Below are 21,684 nucleotides of genomic sequence, written 5' to 3' on the forward strand. Positions count from 1 at the left end.
CTGACCCCAACCTACACCTTGGGTTGGTGTGAAGAGCCACTGTCAAATGATGGGCAGTGGAAATTTCTGCAGTGCGGAATGCAAAGCCTGCAGACTGACATCCTCCCTCCAGGGGAGGCTGCAAGACAGACTTGTGTCACATTCCTTTGCATTTCTCCACAGCCGCCCAGGAGCGAAGGCGGGTGAGGCCAAGGAGGCTGAAGGCGCTTCCCAAGTGGAAGCCGGCAAGCGCCTGGAGGAGCTTCGCCGCCGCCGCGGGGAAACCGAGAGCGAAGAGTTCGAGAAGCTCAAGCAGAAGCAGCAGGAGGCCGCCTTGGAGCTGGAAGAGCTGAAGAAAAAGAGGGAGGAGCGAAGAAAGGTTCTGGAGGAGGAAGAGCAGAGGAGGAAGCAGGAGGAAGCAGAGCGAAAAGTCAGAGAGGAGGTAAGGAGAGCACAGCCCGTCCAGCCAGGGGGCGCTGCAACTTACCCCAGCCCCTGAATACACATCTCAGGTGACCCTTCTAGTCCAGAGGATGATTTTTTCCCAGGTGAAATGCTGCTTCTCTGTTGAGCATGGACTCTTACAAATACATTTCTAGAACAGTAAACTTACTGTGTGCTAGGCATGGTTCTAAAATCTTTATACATATTAATTTATCCAATGCTCATAAGAACTCTCTGATAATGGGTACATGTATTGTCTTCATTTTACGGATGAGCAAACTGAGGCACAGAGAGGTGTTTTTTTTTGTAATTTTCCCAAGGTCCCACTTGTCTTAACTCATTAATTACCCTTTACTGTCCCTCAATAAAGAACAGTAGAAAGCTGAGAAGGATGAAAAGTTCTGATTAGTTACAAGACCTAAGAGTCATATAATAGTTGTTTTGCTATTTGAAGAGTTTTATAGAGAAGATTTAAGAAAGGTGTTTTGTTTTTTTAGCGGAAGAGTAAGTAGACTAGATTTTCTCAGGCAGGGACAGTATCTGCTTTGTTCATTACTGTATACCCAGGACCCAGCACAGTGTCAGTCATATAGTGGGAGCCCAATAATTATGAACAAACCTTTTAAGACAGAACTAGACAAAACAGATAAAGTTACAAGAAGGCAAATTTTGAAAACAGAAAAAGTGCTTAACAAATCACAACTTATATTGTTACAGTTTACAAGGTGCATCCTTTCCTTTCATCCCTGGGTACATTATTATTCCCAATTTATGGACAAAGAAACCAGGAATAGAATAGTTTGAGTGACTTTTGTGAAGTCACGCATCTAAAAAGCAATGGAATCAGTGTTGGGACCCAGGTCCTCCAACTCAGCCTAGAGCTTTTCCCACTAATCTTAGGAGACAGTGATCTCTCGTCATTCAAAATATGCAAAAAGACTTTCGATGACTTTCTGATGTGGATCTTCTATAGAATTTCCTAGAACTATGTGGAAAGTTTAAATAAATTATTCTAAGATCTCTTCCAAGTCCAGCTCTCAATGAGCCAATGGCCTCTGGTTGAGAAGTAATTGGGATGATAGAGCTTTAGAATCAAACACAACCGGGCTTGTATCCTAATTGCCACTTGCAAGCTGGGACCTTGGGAAAGTTACTGGACCACTCTAAGACTTCTTTTCTTTGTCTGTGAAATAATGTCTCCTTTCAGGATTAATGCAATGATTAACTAGATCATTGTATTCACAGTGCCTGGTACATAATAGGCACACAGGAGGTGGTAGTTACATAATTATTGTTATAATTGTTGTTATTGTTTAGAGGAGGAGAGAATCAATGAAGACAGACTGAACTCTTAAAAATGGATTGAACCTAGGAGATTATTTGGTCTAACCTCCTACCACAGTGTCTTAATCAGTTTAAGCTGCTATAACAAATGAGACGGATTGTAAACATCTGTGATTTCACTGCCGTGGTGCAATAGCTACACCATTTCAGATTTGTCAAACCATTTAAAATAAGCTACTCACTTGAGGTGTGGACCACCATAAAATCATCTCTTGTACAATTTGAAAAATTTAGTACCATATATTTACGTAACTTTCCACGTTACCTCATTTGTCTTCACAACTCTCCTGGGAAGGAAGTAGAAGGGATATTTACGTTAATTTTCCACTTACAGAAATGGAAGGTCAGTGTTAAATGACTTGCAGGATCTTGATAATGATGAATATCCCGAGGACTAGTCTAAGCATTTTCTGTAGGCTTTCTCATTTGTCCTCAATAAAACCCTATCCATTGGGTGCTATTATTATCCCCACTTTACAGATGAGGAAACTGAGGCACAGAGCAGATAAGTAATGTGGCCGGGGTTGCACAGTTGGGACGTGGCAGTGCCAGCGTGCGAGTCAGACAGCTGGACTCGAGAACTCAGGCTTAACCACTAGGGAGCGCCCTTGAGGAAGGGGCAGCAGCCGGTCTAGAACCTCGGCCTTTTCCCTTGGGGACTATGCTCTTTCCCCTACAGCAATCTTTCCTTTTGGCTTGAAGCTGATGTTCATGTCCTTGTCATCTCTTCTTTCTCTCTTAGGAAGAGAAGAGGAGGCTAAAGGAAGAGATTGAAAGGCGAAGGGCAGAAGCTGCTGAGAAACGTCAGAAGATGCCAGAAGATAGCCTATCAGAGGACAAGAAGCCATTCAAATGTTTCACTCCCAAAGGTTCATCTCTCAAGGTATCCTCCCTGCAGAAAACCTTCTTATAATACCTCTGTTAGAACAGAGTAGAAACTTGATCTGATCCCCTTATTTAGTTATTCCTTATTCGAAGCCTTTGCTTCATTTATTTTTTGGTCTTTCCTGCAGCCGTTTCACAGCTTCTCTTTGTTTTCAACGTATGGAAAAGAGAGAGAAAGGGGAGAAATTTGTACCTGTTGTTTATTAGATGCTTTGGTATACGTTAAAATGACATTCAGCGATTATTCTAGGTTTCACTGACCCATGTTCTCCAAGTGCCTCATTGCTTTCAGTAACTGAAAATGGACACATTTAAAGTTTATAAAATGGGCAAATATATTATAAAGCTTTAAGCTGCTTTTCATGCTAGCTGTTCATTTTTCTTTGTCATTATTGAAAGCAAGGCAGCTGGAAATGGTCCTGGTCGAATTTGAAAGCTATTAGCACAGGAGGAGATGAATGTGACTCGCACAGGGTCCTTTGCCAGGATGACTTTGGTCCACTCCTGCCTTCAAGGAGCATAGCTCCTAATTGATGTAAGACAGGAGTGCTGCCAAGAGAAAAGAGAACGAGCAGGAAGGAGCTGAGTCAGGGAGATGATGGAATGGTTGATGGAATGGTAAATAAAAGAGAGCAGGGTCAAGAAAGTACTATCTATTATTTATACTCAATCTGCCATTATTTTCAAATATATTTTTTGCTTTGAGGGTTAACATTTATTGAGCACCTGGCACAGTGAAGATACTCAATAAGTATTTGTTGAATGAGTAAATGGATGAATGAATCTTCAGAGATTGGAACTTTTAAGACTTTTATTTCACCCTCATTTTCCATCAGCCTGGCTGGGTTACAGAGCATCAACAATACTGGCAAAGAACAAAAAAAAAAATTACAGCCAGGCTTCAGCTGGTTAAGTGTGTGCATGTGTGTTATCTGTAAATGTCTGTGAGGTCATATCCTGTGCCACAGTAAATGACCAAAAGCCAGTTACTTACATTTTATAGTCCTGTTTCACATGAAAATCAGCATATTTTATCCCTAAATGACTTCACTTAGTCTTTATGATTGGGTCCCAAGCATAGTTCTGACATCTCCCAAATAAACTACTTATACTTGAACCCTCTCTTCTCAGGGTCTGCTTCAGGGGGAATCCAAGCTAAGCACAGGGGGCCTTTCTTATTTACCGTTTGGTATTTATAACATACCTACTGTGTGCTATGTACCATGAGGAAGGCGTACAAAGCAAGGTCGCTACTCTTAGGACACTAATATAATTGACTGCCTCAGGGGAATTCAAGGATTACAGAGGTAACCAGATGCAGACTACCAGCATAGTGAGACCTCAGAACTGAGCAAAATGAGTAGAGAGAAGCTTTGTGGAGTAGGTGAGCTTAATTACGGACACCAAAATTTGAATTTCATAAAATGTTCCTGTGTCGTGAAATATTCTTCTTTTGATTTTTTCAACCACTTAATATAAAACTCATTCTTAGCTTAAGGGATATATGAAAAACATGGGCTGCTGCATTTGGCCCATAGGCAAATGGGCCATAGTTTGCAGACCCCTGCTGTAGAAGAAAGATCAGCAAGGCAAAAATGCCCACTCAGTTCAGGCTATCGCTGTGCAGCTGTTGGAGTCCTTTCTGTTTGTGGTCTGGGTCCTTTTCTTCCTGGCTCATCAATGATCAAAGAATGCCATGTTCTTTTTTCCTACCTTCCTTAAAATCCCGCCCAAGCTAAGCTTTCTGTGAATAGTCTTGGTAACATGAATAAAGTAGTAGTTATCCAGAGTTTCTAATTTCTACTCTTCTTTTCAGGAGAAACTACAATCCATTGTCCTCCTTCTCTTCAAATATCTCCTCTCTGCCAAATTTTTCAGCTTACTTCCTTCTCTGGTCTTTCCCTCAACCAGACTCCTAACTTCCCATTTCATCGACTGTTCCCAGGAAGCCATTTATCTGCTCCCTCTGGGAGAGAAGCATGTGTGAGCAATCAAAGTAGATGTTTAAAAAGGAAACAAAACATTTTTAATTTCTATACAATAGAGACAGGCTTTTAGGAACAATCTATTGCTTTTCTTCATAGTATGTGCCTTGAACAACTTGCTGTGGTTCTGGTTTTAGAGCTCAATTTCATATTCTCCAGTTGAATTCTGATGGCTGTTGATACTCTTGGCCCGGCACCTCTTATCAATGGTCACAAGTTAACATTGTGGAATGCCAATGGGAGGAAAAACATTGGATATTTGACCTAAAAATATTATCAACTAGTGTATTTTGTTAATTTCTCATGACATTTATTCCTTGTCTGGGAAACCCTGAACATGGTTTCTCATAAATTATGTTAGCAGTGAATGATTTTTCTTACATAACACACGCGAAGAATAAATTTTATGTAAGTTAAATTTAAAATTTTGTTTTTATTATTCTTGTTTTCATATATTAGTGGTGGAGTGAGTGTGGAGTTAGGAGAGAGCTGATTTTCTAATAAAACTAATAGTATACTTTTTCCCCTTGACTTTTATTTAGGCAACACTGCCACCACTTGGTCTTCAGAAGACCCAGTTACCCTCATTAAACTTATACAGAATGTTTAATTTACAAATTCTGTACAAATTGTTACGTTACCTAGAGCCACTAAGTTAAGGAATTTTCCACCAAGAGTGCATCGGCAAATGGGTGGTGAGTCCCCACGAAATGTGATAATGAAGTCAAGCCGTCTTGAATATTGTAGATACAAAAGGAAAAGTTGCAGTCCGAGAGCCTCTGTAATTTGAATAAATGTGATGGCCAAGGATAGCAAGATGATCCCTGAGTCAGAATGATGCAGGAAGCGCGACAAAGAACAAGTCTTACCTCTGCCACCGCCCTCCACCATGCCCACGTCTTTCCGCCACGTTGGATGTTTCTTCGTTCTTCGGTTCCCCCATTTTTCCTCTGCTCCCCAAATCTTTGTACATGTATTTGCTCTACTAGAAATGTCCTCTCCCCTCTGACTCATGCGCTCCCAACCCCACTTTCATAAACTCCTTTATAAAGCTATGGAGACTGTAAACTAAACATCTCAGCTCAAATATCAACACTACTGAAAAGCCTGCTCCGACTACTCAGAGTCACTTCTCCTATAGCCACAGCATTGTCTTCTTATCTTCAATATGAGACCTACCATTGAATTTTAAGTATTTTATTTATATTTTCTATGAGTCTCCTCTACTAAATTGTGTTCTCCTTAAAGAATGGGACACTGTTTTATACATTGTTGAGCATTCAACTTTATATAGTAGGTCCTCAATATATAATTTACTGATTGATTGTTTAGCTGACAGGCTGGTAGGGTTAAAAGTAGGATGGATGGATGGCTGGCTGGATGGATAATATTAAAAGTGCCAGAGAATTGCATGGTTTCAACATATTTCACCTTCAACTGGGAACTTTTTCTCCAGAAATGCACTTCCAAGTTTATGTTAAAATCAGGAAAAAAGATGTAAGACCCTTTACATCCCATAAACTCAGGGCTACCTAGAGGACCTTTTTGCATAAAGTTTTATTTTTAATGAATTTGCTTTTGTGATTCTAAGAAGTTTTTGGAAAAAATCAAGTGCTCTCACTAACATCTATAAACATGTTATTCAACTGATATTAGGAGTGAAGCATGTTTTCCAAAAAGCCTAAGGGTATTTATTAATAGTCCATGAGTCCCAGGTCAGTCCAGGCCAGAAAGAGCCACTAACATGTCAGAAGACTATAGAGGATGCTCAAGCACACCAGCCTAGGGTAACTGTAGTCTAGTAGATTCCTTGGCTGCCCTGAACGGAGCAGAAAACAGACCCTTTTAGCACGTGTGTGCTGTGGCACATGCTGTCATATACAGGGAACGTTTTACTATCTGCTGATTTTGATAGGTATTGGGTGCAGAGGATATTTCTAGCCTGAAATTGGGTATCATAAGGAGTCAAAAAATATTTGTTGACTTATAAAGAACATCTGATTTGAGTGATATAGTTTCAGTAAAATATAATGTTGGATTTAGTCGCTTCAGTTGCAGCAAAAAGAAGTTCCTAGCTTTAAAAGAAAAAGAGTTTAGGGGCCGGCTCCGTGGCTGAGTGGTTGAGTTCGCGCACTCCACTGCAGCAGCCCAGGGTTCGGATCCTGGGCGCAGACATGGCACCACTCGTCAGGCCACGTTGAGGCAGCGTCCCACATCCCACAACTAGAGGGACCTGCAACTGAGATATACAGCTATGTACAGGGGGAATTTGGGGAGATAAAGCAGAAAAAAAAAAAGAAAGTTTATTAAAGACTGCTGAACTGCCCATTTCATATATATCCATCACAGTTTTTCTGGGCTTATTTCCTTAATTCCCACTTGGGCAATAGGGCTCTCATGGGAGGCCTCAGCCATTACTGATGAGCTGTGCCTGAGTCTCAATCTACCACCCCCCCATCTATACATTCGGGGCAAATGAAGGTCAGCAATAGGCGTGACAGTCATCAAGTTAGGCAGTCAGGCTCAGCAGTGGATGACTAGTTCACAGTTCCTGGTTGTCTTTCTTATTTGATCCTATTACATACCAAAAATATAGTTAAAACATTGTAGGAAAATTTTGTTCATCAAATAGCATGGTACATCTATATCATATAAATAGATCCTAAATGGTAATAGCATGCGTTTTTGAAAAAATTATTGTTATAGTTTTGAAATGTAATTATGTTTGCCACTGATATATATTATTTCAGAGGCATTTTTATTCCAATTCTGTCTAGTCTTTAATTTGCCTCCAAAACTTTACATTTCTCTACACTTTCCCTATCATTTGCCAATACTACATTTGTCCTCCAAATCTCACTCAAATACCTCACATGGAGCTTTCCTCCAGCAGAGCTGCTGTGCACAGCACCCTAATGCCCCTAGACGCTCTTTGGTGCTTTTATTCAGCAGGTTCAGGCGAGACAGTGGCATGGGCTGAGAAACGTTGTTTATAAGCTGAAAATATTAATTGGGTTTGTTTTTTTTTTCAATTCCTAGATAGAAGAGCGAGCAGAATTTTTGAATAAGTCTGTGCAGAAAAGGTAAATACAGTTGATTATTCAACTAAGGATCATCAGCCATTATATATATGGAAAGATTCTCTCTTGTATTTTTATGCATGTATGTGTGTGTTTATTCACTTAGCAGTGGTGTCAAATCAACTCATCAAGCAGCAGTGGTCTCCAAAATTGACAGCAGACTGGAGCAATACACCAGTGCAATTGAGGTGAGAGATGTCCTCAGAGTTATGGTCAAAAAGAAATAAACTCTGATTATATAGATGATGATAGAAACACTTAGGACAATAATCAAGTCCAATAACCACATTAGTATGTTAGAATATTAATGCTGCTTTTTTATACTTTGAACTATTTATAGAGAAGAACAGTAATAAAGATAAATTATAGAAGAGCTTTCAATAAATTGTTGTTTACTACTTTCAGCCTGAGTATTCTTTAATGAAGGTGTTATCCTTTAATGAATGGGTTTATTGGTAAATATGTTCATAAGTATATCTTCAGTATCCCTAATTCCTTACAAAATGTTACCATATGTAGTTTAAACCAGTCCCTTACAACTTTGGTTAATTCTCTTTTGTCTATAAAAACTTCAATTATCAATAAAAGTAGTACTATAAGTTAATATAAAGATGGTAGCCAGCCTGAGTTTAATCATCAATTTCAAATTGATTCTTTTATACTCGAAGGACCACAGTTTCATGCTTCTGTCTATTCCAACATTTTGTCCACCCAGTTGACCTAGGGGTTCTACTCTATTTGGAAATAATGTGTATTTCCAAATACTAGCGCACTAAGAAGGTAGGGTGCCATTGATCAAGATGTGATCCTGTTTTCCCTCCTTTGTGTATACTTCAGTTGATAATTTAGCCTTCTTCTGTATCGGAATAACTGCTACAAAGTAATTGGATGAGTTTTATTTGCTTTTCTCCTCTCCTTTGTACTGCAGAGTAGAGATACTTGTAAAATAGTTCACAAGCAAATGATAAGAGGGAATAAGAAAGAGAGAGGTCTGGATGATTTATCAAATAAATAATCAAGTCCTAACCCACAAGAGGTGATTTTCACAAAATTAAATGTCCACTAAAATATAAGACAAATTGCAGATAGTTATTTTCTGTGGTTGAAGTGATCATAGCTCTAATAGGGTCAGTGAAGCCAAGACTGTGGCTTCAGGACATAGTCCAGGGAGATTTTTTTATTCATGGGCCACTGATGGTACCACTTACCCTAGCTGACCACCTTGACAATACATGCCCCAGACCACATAACAAGACCACCAGAGCAATTGCATGATTCTGAAAATACCCATCACTACTGCTGGAGAAGTATCTCGAAAGGACACCTTTCATCCTTACATCCATTCTTCCTCCTTCCACTATGTTCTCCATGCAGAGGTCTCTCAATCTTTCAGTCTTTGAACATGTTGCTGTCTTCGGTTCTTTGCATATGCTGTTCCTTCTGCATGGAATGGCATTTGCTCCTTTTTTCACCTAGTCACTTCCAGATCTTCTGTGAGTTCTGGGTTTAAACGTCACTTCCTCAGAGTAGACTTCTTTGCTCCCCTAAACTAAGTATCATTCCCCTCTTGTGTGCTCTCTTGGTATGCTTCATAGCCCTACATTTATCTTGCATAGCACTCACCACAATGTGAAATAACTGGTTACTATCTTTCTCTTCTATTAAAATGTAAGTGCACTGCAGCTTCCAGAGCAGACTGTTGTGAGTACCACTATATTCCCAGAGCCTAGCACAATGCCCTGCACACAGTAGGCACTTAAGAAGTATCTGTTGAAGAAATGAAGTAGAACATCACCTTAACAATAACTGTTGTCCCAATAAAAAACATATTTCTCTCTTGTAAGACCCTCTGATCTAGATCTTAAGGTTCAGTTTGAGGTATATATGTCATCAAAAGGTAGTTTTACAATAGAAATTAAGACTCTTATCATTGGTGAAGGGGTTTACACAATGAATTTTTTAAATGATAATATTGAGGAAGATAAGCTCACTAGAAGTTTGTGAGAACAAACTTATCAGTGCCAATCCTAAAAGTAATTCACACACTTCAGGGAACAAAAACTGCAAAACCTACGAAGCCTGCAGCCTCGGATCTTCCTGTCCCTGCCGAAGGTGTGCGCAATATCAAGAGCATGTGGGAGAAGGGGAATGTGTTCTCACCCCCTGCTGCTTCAGGCACACCAAATAAGGTGAGCATAGGATTTTTGCTTTTTAATTTTGGAGGGTGGATTTTTTTTTTTTTTTTTTTAGGAATCACACCAGTTAATAATAAAAGCAGTGAAGAAAGTATAATGCTTGCTTTCTTTTGCAATGAATGCCAAAGCAAGTTCAGAAAGAATATGTTCCGTGAGGCTAGACTACATACTATGCTCTGGCCACAGTATTCTAAATCAAGTGCCTGAAATTAATCTTCAACCCTTGGGGTCTGGGTGCAGTAGGGTGCAGGGAAAAGAAAACCAGATAACATGTTCTTTAAATATCAAGTTTAAGGTTTATTTTACTCAAATACTAAATGTAACATCAGAAATTGATTATAATACTTAAGAGCATTTTGAGGTTGCTTTGAAGATTTCTTTCCCAGTAGTTAATTTTTTCCTTTAATATTTTGCACGATTGACTCTGTAGGAAACTGCTGGCTTGAAGGTGGGAGTTTCCAGCCGCATCAATGAATGGCTGACCAAAACCCCAGATGGAAACAAATCACCTGCTCCCAAACCTTCTGTAAGTAGCCTTGGGTTTTTCTGAATTTCTTTGATCTCTCAGCTTCCAGCAGCGGAAGAAAACAGGCAGTTGGTCTGTTGCCTGGGAAAGACAGTACTCCTATTCTTTGCTGTCACTACTGAATAACAAGCAAGGAGGCGTGCAGATTCAGAGAGAACCGCCCCAAGCAGCTGCACCCTAATACCCAGAGGGCAAAATGGAACCATAATCACCTCTTTACCCTGAGAGTTGTAATTGACCTGGACGTGGAGGCAGTTCAAATTTACACTCTTAACTGGTCTGTTTGTTTAGCTTCTATTCTATAAATTATAGCTAGGAATTTGAAAATGAAAATGTCAAATTACCTTGACCACTTCTCTATCAAGAGCACCCCAAACTTATTCCCAAAAGAATGTGTGTGTTGGCTATTTTGAACCCATATTTTCTAATTTGCCAAATTCTGTAACTTAGCACAAAAATAGTTATTGGGTAGTTGTTGAAATAATTGTCGTAATTTTATGTCGACACCTCCAAAGGAAGGCCATTTTTAAAAGTCCAGTAAAAGTAGAAACTATAAAAACTGCTTATAAATGTTATTTTTGGAAATCTAATATTTTCTTAAGTGTGGCTATCTTACTATAAAAATGTTCTTTCAGTCTTTTCACTGAATGTATTTGATAATTGCCTTGTACTTATCATTATAATCAAAAACCTTATTAAGCTCCCTACTCTATATTGGTGAGCTTTCTCTGTTAAGGTGGCTTTTATACCTTTGTTGGTGCCCAAGGGGGCAGAGACTTGAGTGTTATAACCACTCCATTCCAGAGGTAGAAGAAAAGCTTTCCAAAGCCTAGGCCTCTGCATCATTGAGCATTTAATTGCATCCATTGGCTCCATGTTTAATCTCCAAAGTCACTAAAGTTGATTACTTTTCCAACTTAGAAAGAAAAAAGAAGAAATGGAAATGTTTCCGTACTCTTCTTGGGCGCAACTCCTTATAGTTATTTAATTAATATTCAGCCCAAGATTCATTGCCCAAGGGCTCACAGGAGATATAAAACTAATGTAAGCACAATTTATAATTGGAAAGTCTTTATATATTGAAAAACATCTTTTTTCCCTCTCCTAGTAAATACAGGAAAGGGGCCTATAAAAGGAAACAGTTGAGGGGAGGGACCCTACCCAAAAAGTATGTGCTCTTTAGTGCCTCATGTTTCCCCAGCACCCAAGGTGATATAAAGAGTAGAAATTATTTTTTTTAAATGGCAATTTATATAAGTTTTGTGGTTCCAGACCAGTAACTATTAACTTTTGTGAATTATGGAGCCCTTTGAAAACCTCATGAAACCTAAGGATCCTCTCCCCCAAAACATGCATATAATCCAGGTTCAGCAGGTTCATGGGCCCACTGAAGATCTCTCAAGATAGCCAGGATAAAGAGAGAAAGGTAAATGTTTCCTTCTTGGATGAGTATGGCACATTGCTGGAAGAGAGGGTCATTTTTTTTCACATTTATAGTATTTGTGATCTATTTCATTTCTATAGCAGATTATACTCATATGTTGGTCCAGGACTTGACCCATACCCTTTCACCAGCACTTTAACTAATGAGCCTATCACCGTCTATGTCATCCCAATGGGAGGGTTAGAAGACTCAATTCAGTTATTATTACAGTACGTATAACTGTGTCAAGGTTTCCACAAAAAGCCTCATTGTCGGAGGTTATTGAAAGCCTCCTAAAAATGGCAGGACAAAATGGTATTACTGGAAAATTACAAAATCATTGTCTGCTTTACTTTCTATTTAGTAAGTAATTTGCCAGACCATCTACTAGAGGGTGGAAAGAAAAGGGAAGAAGAATGTAGCCTTTAGTATAGATTGTAGTGATCTCTTTTTTTCTCCACGTCCCATTGGATTTTGTAGACTAGGGTGACTTCCCAAATGAAGGCCAGATCAGAAGAAAGCAGTATGTAACTGATATGGTAAATAAAGAGCTAATTTGAGTATCCTTAATAAGCAACTTTAAGGTGTGTGCACATTCCAGGGGTGGTAGAGACAGCATTCTGTCAAAGTATGATAGCAACATGGTGGTCTCTTTGGGAGAGGACGTGACTTGGAGCCCAGCAAGACAGGAGGGTAATTACAGACACTTTGGGTCCAGCAGAAAAGAAATGAAATTTCCAAACTGTGGAAAGAACTGGAAAGATCCTGCAGCTGCATAAAACTTGGCTGGCAGAGGTCAAGTCTGGGAAGCAAGCTTAGAAAGACAGGTTGAGCAAGGATCTTGTCCAGGTCTTCTTCAGGGGGTCTCACACTGGTGGCCTGCAGCTAAGATCTGTGTAGTTTGACCCACACCATTGTGCTTTATTTTCCTTTCTTAAATTATAATCTGAACACATTTTTGAGGTGTGGAGGCATGTACTCTTGAATTTGTTGATTCCCTCTTTTCCTTATTTTCTTACACCAAGCCTCTTCAGGCATTTGTGTTTCCAGCCTGGCCAGCATCTGAGTTTGACACCTGTGGGACTCTGGTCAGTCTGACTCTGAGCCCAGGATGTCAGAGGATTACATAAAGATGACAGCAAATAGGAAGCTCCAAAGGTGCTTTCTAATTTTGGACCAGAGGTGGTTTATTCTCAGTCCCTTGTTTATATTCTTTGGCATATATGGTTGGAGAGGAGAGCCTAGGTTTGTGTTTGCAGATGTGTGGCATGTGGCCATTAAGGAAAAATCAGACGAAAATTCCTTCACCAAAATGGTCCTCACCCAGTGAAACCTCAAGAAGGAAATTAGTCTTTCCTTTGGGATTAGCATTGTTCTAAAATTCACTGAAGAGAAAAGCCATCCTATACCAAGTTATATAATTTTCATATATGCTAAGAATTAGAAGTGCTCAAAACAGTTTGTCAAATCAATATTATTTGGGGTCCCTGAAAATTTACTTATTTAAAAATAAACATTGATCTATACCTGATTCCTTACTGGGACATCTATTGCTATTTGTGGGTAGAATTTACAGGATTTCAGTGTAACTTTGTAGCTGGAATTCAGTTCTGTATGTCTGTTTTAGCTGGTTTGTCTGTTCTTGTCTAAACTACATGTTATATACAGCAATTAAAATGCTAATTTATCTCTCTTTTTGTTTAAAAACAAAAACCAACAATGTCTTTCTCAGCTGCATTCTCTTCTTCATTCTTTGATCTCTGGTTGATGGGAAACGTGCTTCTCCGGCCTTCATTTCTCCCATTTCTTCAGGAGTGGGTCTTTCTCTAAAATGTAGTCTGGTCAGGTAATTTTATTTCTATTTCCCCTTTGATTTAAAATTCCAGCTTGCCACTTAGAAGTTAATATTTTCTTCAAATAGACTCTTTACATTCTTTAAGTGATCTCGAAAGATTCATGGGCAGGTTTCAAGGGAGATACAATCCATTTTCTTCGGCAGAAGAAAATTCATGTGAAAGAAAAATATTTGTCTTCTATGAATCAAATAAATAAAGTAATAATAGCCACTTACCCGAGCTTCCATTAGCATGTTCCTAATTATAGTTTCCAACATTTTAAAACAGTCTTCCAGACAGTTTGGCAGCTTCAACCAACATTGGCGAATGTAGTGGAATTCTTTAAAAACAATCTGATTTGTTGCTTACTGGTTCCAAGTTAAATAGGTGTAGCTCTCTAATAGAATATCAGGAATTCATGCCACATTGGAAATCCAGAAAATCAGCAAGATTAAGGCAAATCTGAAATGCTTCACATAGGACCATTTAACCAGTGCATTTTCAGTGTTGAAATCTCAATACTATCTATCAAAAATATGTCCATTTAGAGTGGTGTCCACGGATAAATGCAATTACTACTAATTTTGCCTTCCTAATGAGAAAGGGGTGTGCCAAAATAAACATTACTATTTCAGTAAAACACATTTATTTTCTACAGACTACCTTTTGCCAAGTACTAATATAAGCAAATACTGGAAGAAAAGTAAATGGAAACAGAAATTTGGATTCTTATCCAAACTAAATTAATTATGAGGTAATAAAGAATCAAATCTATATAACTGTTATCGATCATATTTTAGTGTTTTCTTCCCAAGATTTCCTCATGTTCTCACATATGTCATCAACTGTCAGTTTCTCTTATGGGTACAATTTGTGGTCCATGTTTATTTTTGTGGGGCTAGGTTTTACTGATACACTTCTGAATTATCCACTTGCTCCCCAGGAAACACACAACGATTTTAGTCCTAGGAAAGTGCAATTAGAAAAGTGTCTTAGTTTGGGCTGCCCAGAAGTGGACCCTAAGATAGTGATTCTAGTACAAGTCGTGTACTTTGGCGGTGAAGAAAACACTGCAGGAAGTGAGATGGGGGGAAAGAAGACAGCCAATAAAGAATGTTATTAAGCAAGAAACCACGTGGGCTATTAAAACTTAATCCAACTGGGAAAACCCTGGAAGCCACCATGAAGCCATGCCTCATAGATCTCCTACCAGAGGCATGAGTGAGCCTGAGAAATATTTTTGCACCAAAGCTCATCAGTGAGTGGTTGAGGACTGCTCCTGGGCATGTTAACTCTCTGAAATTCCAGCCGCCTCCTGGGTGGGCAAACGGGGGCATCTACAGCCAGGGAAAGTTCTCGGGCAAGAAATGCGGTGTTGGTGGTTGGAAGTCAGGCTGGCATGCACTAAAGTCGTAAGGGCGAAGGGACACAGCAGGGCACCAAAAGAAAGTTCATCTGCAAAGGGTGAAATCCTTACCCGACTCCAAAGGAATTCTTTATTACAAACCTATGCTCTAGTCACTTCTAAGAGCATAAAAAGTTAAAAATAGGCTACATTATTTTAAATATGCTTATATTCCAAGTTTACTGACCAATAAACAGTAAGTCCTTAGTGAGAGGACAGGACCTAAACGCTGCATATTTCCAGCCCATTCTCATATCATAACACAGGTCAAGTTCTACATAAAAAAACAGCCAATGATCCTTTGGATGCCATCCATTTCGGATCATTAGGATAAAGCATATTAAACAAGAAACTGATTCAAACAAAGAAACAATAGATATGGTGATTTATTTAGATCTGGCCAGAAAATATAAATGGCCGCCTATCAATTTTTTTCTGCTTTCTCTTCACTAGGATTTGAGGCCAGGAGACGTATCTGGCAAGCGGAACCTCTGGGAAAAGCAATCTGTGGATAAGGTCACTTCCCCCACTAAGGTAATCTACTTGGAAGATTTGTTTTTCATGGGTTCTTTTCCTGCTGTATCCTGCAGTATGATGTTCCAGGGTCAAATGAGAAATATCACTGGTCCACAGATCTTTGCCTGGGTAACCATCAGTTTCTAAAGACCTGTATATTGTACAGTGAAAGGCAAAGTTCATGGGGCCTTTTAGCATTGCAGGTTTGTCAGTCATACAACATAAATTATCCAAACCTATGGAGTAGTGCCCAGGAAGACATTCTGGGAATGCCATAGTGGTAGGAGTGTTGACAGCAGAAGGCTGGATGGTATAACCATGGTCTACATTTCCTTACAAAGTCCAGACTTGGAGTCATCGCCATTGGAAGATCACCTAGGGAGAAACATCTGTCTTCCTGAGTGGTTCCAAAGCTGCTTTCTGGAACCATTCTAAGGGGTTACATTGCCAGCACCCTGGGATTCAAGGTTGCTATGGCAAAATATTAAAATAATATTCCAAGGTTAGGCAAATTTTGCTACCCTATGAAAACTCATGGCTAAGAATGCTTGGATTTGTCCTTTTTTGGTCTTCTGCTCAAAGAGTATGTTCATTCTTCATAAAGGGAGCTCTGGACAATATCTAGATGAACCTCAGGCTAAAAATAGGACCCCTTGTTGTATAAGGAGCTAATTCAACTCCTAATTGTAGCCCTTCCCCATTTCAAGTAATAATCCCAGTCTTCTCTTAAAGGAAAAGACTCATTAATAGATGGAAAACTGAAAAGAGAGAAATCAGAAACCAACAATAAGTGAGATTAGAACAGCCTGCTTATGAGTCCACTTAGAACTCTAGCGACAGAATCACTTTTTAAGCAAACTCAGGACTGAAGAACACCTCAAAGGTGACTGGAGAACACCCACTGAAGTGAGAGCATTATTTTCCAACTTTCTACATGCTCTCACGTCTGGTGCAGCTGCCTAAATGTGTTACTCCATCTTCTCTATGAGTTCTTGATCACTCTTACATTCCAAGAAAATCCATTAGCCCAGCCTCTCTACTTAAAATGACTTTTAAATAAGTTCACTTTTCTAAGTCATTGGTAATATTAAAAGTACCTAGTAATAACTATCATCACTACAAACAACACTTAGTTAGCGTCCACTATATGCAAAGTACTGGTCTACCTTCTTAACCTACATTATTTCATTTGACCTTCCAACTACCATGTGAAGTATTATTATCCCCATTTAAAGTTAAGGAAAATGAGACACAGAGAGGTTAAGTAACTTTCCCAAAGCCACACAGCAAATAAATAGCAAAGCCTGGACTGAAACTCAGGCAGTCTGATCTGAACCTGCATTCCTAACCATTGTACATGCTGCTTTCAAGGATTATATATTCAGCAGAAAATATAAAGTTTTAAAGTCCCTTATACAATTTTCTCCTGATGGAAGAGGATAAAGGTATTATTTTTAGGTTTTTTTTTTAAATGAAGAATGAACTTTTGTTGGCCTAAGCTATTATAGCCTTCTAGCATAAGTCTCTGACCTTTCAGATATGACAGTCCAAATGTTTATACAGTCTTCTTTCTGAGTAGGGGATGTCAGCTGTCCATAGTCCATCATCACAGGTATAATGGAGTCCCTCTGGATAACATTCCTCTGAGTCAGGGTTCCGGAAGTGGAGTAAAGATACAGTCTCTAATGGGAGGACTCAAGAGAACACTACTCACAAGACAGCATGAGTGGTACTCCCTGGAACTGTGCAACATGCTGGTGCTAGGTGGAAAGGTTACAGGGTGAGGCTTCATACCACCACCCCTCCTCCTTGGTCTGTGCCATGAAACTTTTCCTATAGTAATAATAATAATATAACTACCAGGCCCAGCGCTGAGTTTATGAGGTAGCGGAGGAGGTAGCTCCTTTGCTCCAAAATGTCAAACTCACTGTGCACGCAGTCATTCCTTTGAAATGAAAATACACAACGCATTTGAAAATACCAATTCACAACACTTTAACTTCCATGAATACCTCAGCAAGGATTTTTAGCAGCTAGCTAAGGAAAAATAATGGTATAGGAATAAGACTATGGGTCAGATAAGTTTCAAGGGAAGTGGGGTAAGAATAGGAGGGAGGAAACAAAAAATGGGAGAAAACTAAAGATAAGCATCTGCCACTTCACCATGGTGACTTGACGGCCAGGACTGAGCCCTTCAAGTCACGTATGCCCATTCTGGAATGCACATTATAGATTCCTGGCTCTTATAGTGGAGATAAAAAAAAAATCTTCTTGACTCTGAATGCAATGAGCAAGGCTGAAGCCCAAGATAGGGAAAGGGGAACATAAAGGAGAAAGAAAGAAATAGAAAAGTGAAAAAATCAACAGAAGAAAACGTAGACTGAAAGAAGAGGAGCGTATTTGAACAGAATGCCAATAATAATCCTCCCTTTCGTAAATATTTATTCCTGCCATATTATAATTCCTTTTTGTTTCTTCTGACACAAAGTGTCTGCCTGAAACACTGTGGGCTGCCAATTTAAAGCTCTCTTCTCTTAGCAGGTTTGAGATGGTTCAAGAAAGAATCCAAAGGAGCCGCTCAAGATGCTGGACCAGCTCACCGAAGGGGGCTAATTTGCTCTGTTTTATATTTATGTTGATTTACTAAATTGAGTTCATTTCCTTTTGTTTTATTTTTCATTATCCCAGTAAACCTATGTATATTATCACTATATTTAATAATCACAGTCTAGAGATGTTCATGGTAAAAGTACTGCCTTTGCACAGGAGCCTGTTTCTAAAGAAACCCATGCTGTGAAATAGAGACTTTTCTACTGATCGTCAAAACTCTGTGTCTGAACGGTGATACCAGCCATATCGGAAGTCAACAAAAGGAGATTCAAGTTGAAAATTGCCTGAGGAATGTGTGCAGTATCCAGAAAAACAAACCATCGTGGGTTTTTTTAAATACAGAAGTCATGTTGTTTCTGCACTTTAGAATAAAGCATGGAAGAAACTATCTTCGTAGGCAATTGTAACACTTTCTGAAAGTAATCCATTTCAGATGAGATACTGCAATAATGATTGTCTTAAAAAAAAATATGTACTGTTAAGGTATTACTTTTTTCATGCTGATGAATATCTAAATTGGATTATGATGTTAGCTGACAGTGGTAGTGCGTTCTTTAGGTTGGTTGCTTTGTGGATTTCTTTGGTAGTGATAGTGAACCACATTTTAGATGACCTGATCATGTATGTATGTGCATACACGTATACAAACACACGAATGGTAGAAAGCTTTTTTATGTGCTAGACTATTATATTTAGCAATATGACGTTGTAACTAGCCAATATCACAGCTTTTTAAAAATTAAAGATCACAATATTATATTAATATTTCATATTTGCCAATAGAGACATGGCAGAATAGGTATCGATATGTTTCCAATGCCCGATAGATAACCTGTAAGAAAAAAGAGAGATTAGTTGCGTCAAAATGAGTTGACATTTTCTATAAAACATAGTATTTAGTTTATAATTAAAGGCAATCTTGAAGTCCAGCATGAATTTTACTAAATCTACCGTCTATCTGGGTCAAACCGAAAGCTTGCTCAAAACTTTATTCTTAACAATCAAGTTCACAGTAGGCTGGCTTAGATTATATCTGAGATCTTTTCCTTCTCTAAAATTTAAAGACAAGAATTTTAGTGACAAGACTGTACAGATTGGAATTCCATGTATGGGTATACAAAGACCAACTTTGGCTAATGTCTGGAAGCAGAGAAAAGTGAGCAAAATCCAGTATCTAGGAGTCATGACAATACTTCCCTCTTTGATATACTGAAACATTTTTTAAATTAAACTTTTCTACTTTCATTAGTCATTGATACTTGTCATAAGTTGATAATGTGTTGAACTTTCAAAAAATATATGTAACTTTTACTAGTTTTACTTTTTCCGCCGAGAGTCTTTATCGACTCCTCATTTTTACACACACAAGCCAAATACCAGATCTTATTTTAGCTTCTAAGTGTTCATCTATTCTTCACAATAGATGATAAGAATGTTCCAGTGTCTTGGCAATGTGTTCTAGCATAGAGATATACATAGAGTGTAGTTATATAAACTTATACCTCATTTGACTTAACCAAAATTGTCTTACTCTCAATTCCTACCACAATGAGAGAGCCTTCTAAATGACTATTTTCTAATCTACAGTATTCCCCTGGAAGAGCTAGTCAGGGCAGGGCTGGCCTGAGGAGTGACCACTGCCTTCCAAAGTCTATTTTCCTCATAAATCATTAAAGAGTAGTTGAATTCTCTAGCTTTTAGCACACTTGGGCCAAAGGAAGGAAAGCCGCCAAGATTGCACAAGTCATCCACCCATGACAGAGTAGACATGAGTCTATGATAAGGTGAACTAGAATTCATATGCAGTGCCCCATTTCACATCGACTCACATCATTGAAGTGAAATGGATCGAAGTTTGAATTAAGGCCTATGGCGAGGTAACATTGCTTTGTTGTGCTTTTGAATAAGAGCTTCTCCTGATCACTATTATATATTTTTTCTAGAAAGTCTAAAGTTAAGAGAATATATCAATCCTGGCTTTTATTCCAATATTTGGATGGAATAAGTTTTAGGGTAGAATTTTGTTCAGTTTGGATTTAATCTTTTGAAAAATAAATTCCTTGTTTACTTGTTTGATTACAATTTTCTTTCTTATCTTTAAGAGGTAAAACTGCAAGGTGACTAGCATGTTCTGTGAATCTGCCATTCCTAAAAATTTTATAAACACTTGATATTTTTCACTGATAATTGATTGCTGCAATAAATATATATTGTGAAAATGCATCCACAATAAATGGAATTCCTCCAAATGCCTTTGCCTCACTGATTTTTTGTACTATATTGATTACAAGAGTTATATCTGTTGTAATAAAGATGATGGCATAGCAAGATGTTTATATCAGATTGAGTCTTGGTTTCACTCTTTAAAGAAGAAAAGCCATTTCATATTTTTTAAATACTTCTTATTACAGGCAGTTCTCTAACAAAATATTGAAAATTGCTCTGGTATGGACAGCTGACCAAAAATGTATAGAAAAGGCTAAAAAGAGGGATTAAAAAAATTCTTCAAAAAACAAAAATTATCAGGCCGGCCTTGTGGCGTCATGGATAAGTCCAGCATGCTCCACTTCAGTGGCCTGGGTCCGTGGGTTTGGATCTTGGGCACAGATCTATGCCACTCATCAAGCTACGCTGTGGCGGTGACACACATACAAAATAGAGGAAGGATGGCACAGATGTTAGCTCAGGGCTGATCATCCTCAAGCAAAAACAGAGGAAGATTGGCAACAGCTGTTCGCTCAGAGCAAATCTTCCTCACCAAAAGAAAAAAATTATCAAGTGTTCCTCCATCCTCCCTCTCATTCCTAGTGTTGTTACACACTACCCCTCTTGCTCCTAAGATAGCAGTACTGTTTTCCCAAAGATATTGTTTTTTGTAGTAGAAATACCCATTTAATATGCACCATTCATTTTGCAGAATACTTACTATTTGCAAGGCACTGGCAATTACATTGAAATCCAAAGATGGTTTTTGTGGTAATTTTGCATATTTATGTAGCACTATTCAGTCTGAAATCTGAGGTTCTTCTCAAAAAGGTTTAAAATTGTGAGTCCAGAGCTCCTGAACAGTCCCCTAAATCCTGCCCATGAGATTGACAGAATTAACTAAGTTGATGTAACTTAAAAAATTATTACTACTTTTAACTTCTACATCCTAACAAGAAGGACAATAAGTTTAGACAATAAGACAGTTGTCATCAAAGTCAATTCACAAAATTAAGCAACGAAAATAATACAATCTAGTACTAAACTGAAGGGAGTAGGGATGGATGAAAATTATTTTTACAAGGTGCATATTCAGGGTATGAGCTCAAAGAAGTAAGAGTCTCTTGAGTGAGACAGAAACAGGTCTGTATTGTAGGCTTTTTCCTACCGCTGTGTGCAGGTGTGCTCCAAATAAAGGAATGGATAAGTAAAAAACATCTTACGACCCTAAATACGTGTTCTTCCAAAGGAG

The 21,684-nt window shown here is 38.6% G+C and overlaps 1 protein-coding gene across 19 annotated transcripts in view; it reads left to right on the plus strand.

The window, feature by feature from the left end:
- The window catches only part of CALD1 (caldesmon 1), a 183,293-nt gene extending 162,817 nt beyond the window's left edge, over positions 1-20,476 (plus strand). For 8 of the 19 annotated variants that reach the window (XM_070513818.1, XM_070513858.1, XM_014839385.3 and 5 more), the window contains 8 exons: positions 163-421; positions 2,510-2,650; positions 7,677-7,720; positions 7,824-7,905; positions 9,769-9,906; positions 10,343-10,438; positions 15,555-15,635; positions 18,156-20,476. In XM_070513818.1, the coding sequence (XP_070369919.1) occupies positions 163-421; positions 2,510-2,650; positions 7,677-7,720; positions 7,824-7,905; positions 9,769-9,906; positions 10,343-10,438; positions 15,555-15,635; positions 18,156-18,164 (850 nt within the window). In that variant the 3' untranslated portion in view covers positions 18,165-20,476. The remainder of the gene's footprint in view (positions 1-162; positions 422-2,509; positions 2,651-7,676; positions 7,721-7,823; positions 7,906-9,768; positions 9,907-10,342; positions 10,439-15,554; positions 15,636-18,155) is intronic. The other 11 variants (XM_070513842.1, XM_070513862.1, XM_044745038.2 and 8 more) reach the window with 3 other exon arrangements.
- Positions 20,477-21,684: the final 1,208 nt, after the last annotated feature.

Source organism: Equus asinus, chromosome 1 (genome assembly GCF_041296235.1).
Source record: "Equus asinus isolate D_3611 breed Donkey chromosome 1, EquAss-T2T_v2, whole genome shotgun sequence".
Classification (NCBI taxonomy): Eukaryota; Metazoa; Chordata; class Mammalia; order Perissodactyla; family Equidae; genus Equus; species Equus asinus.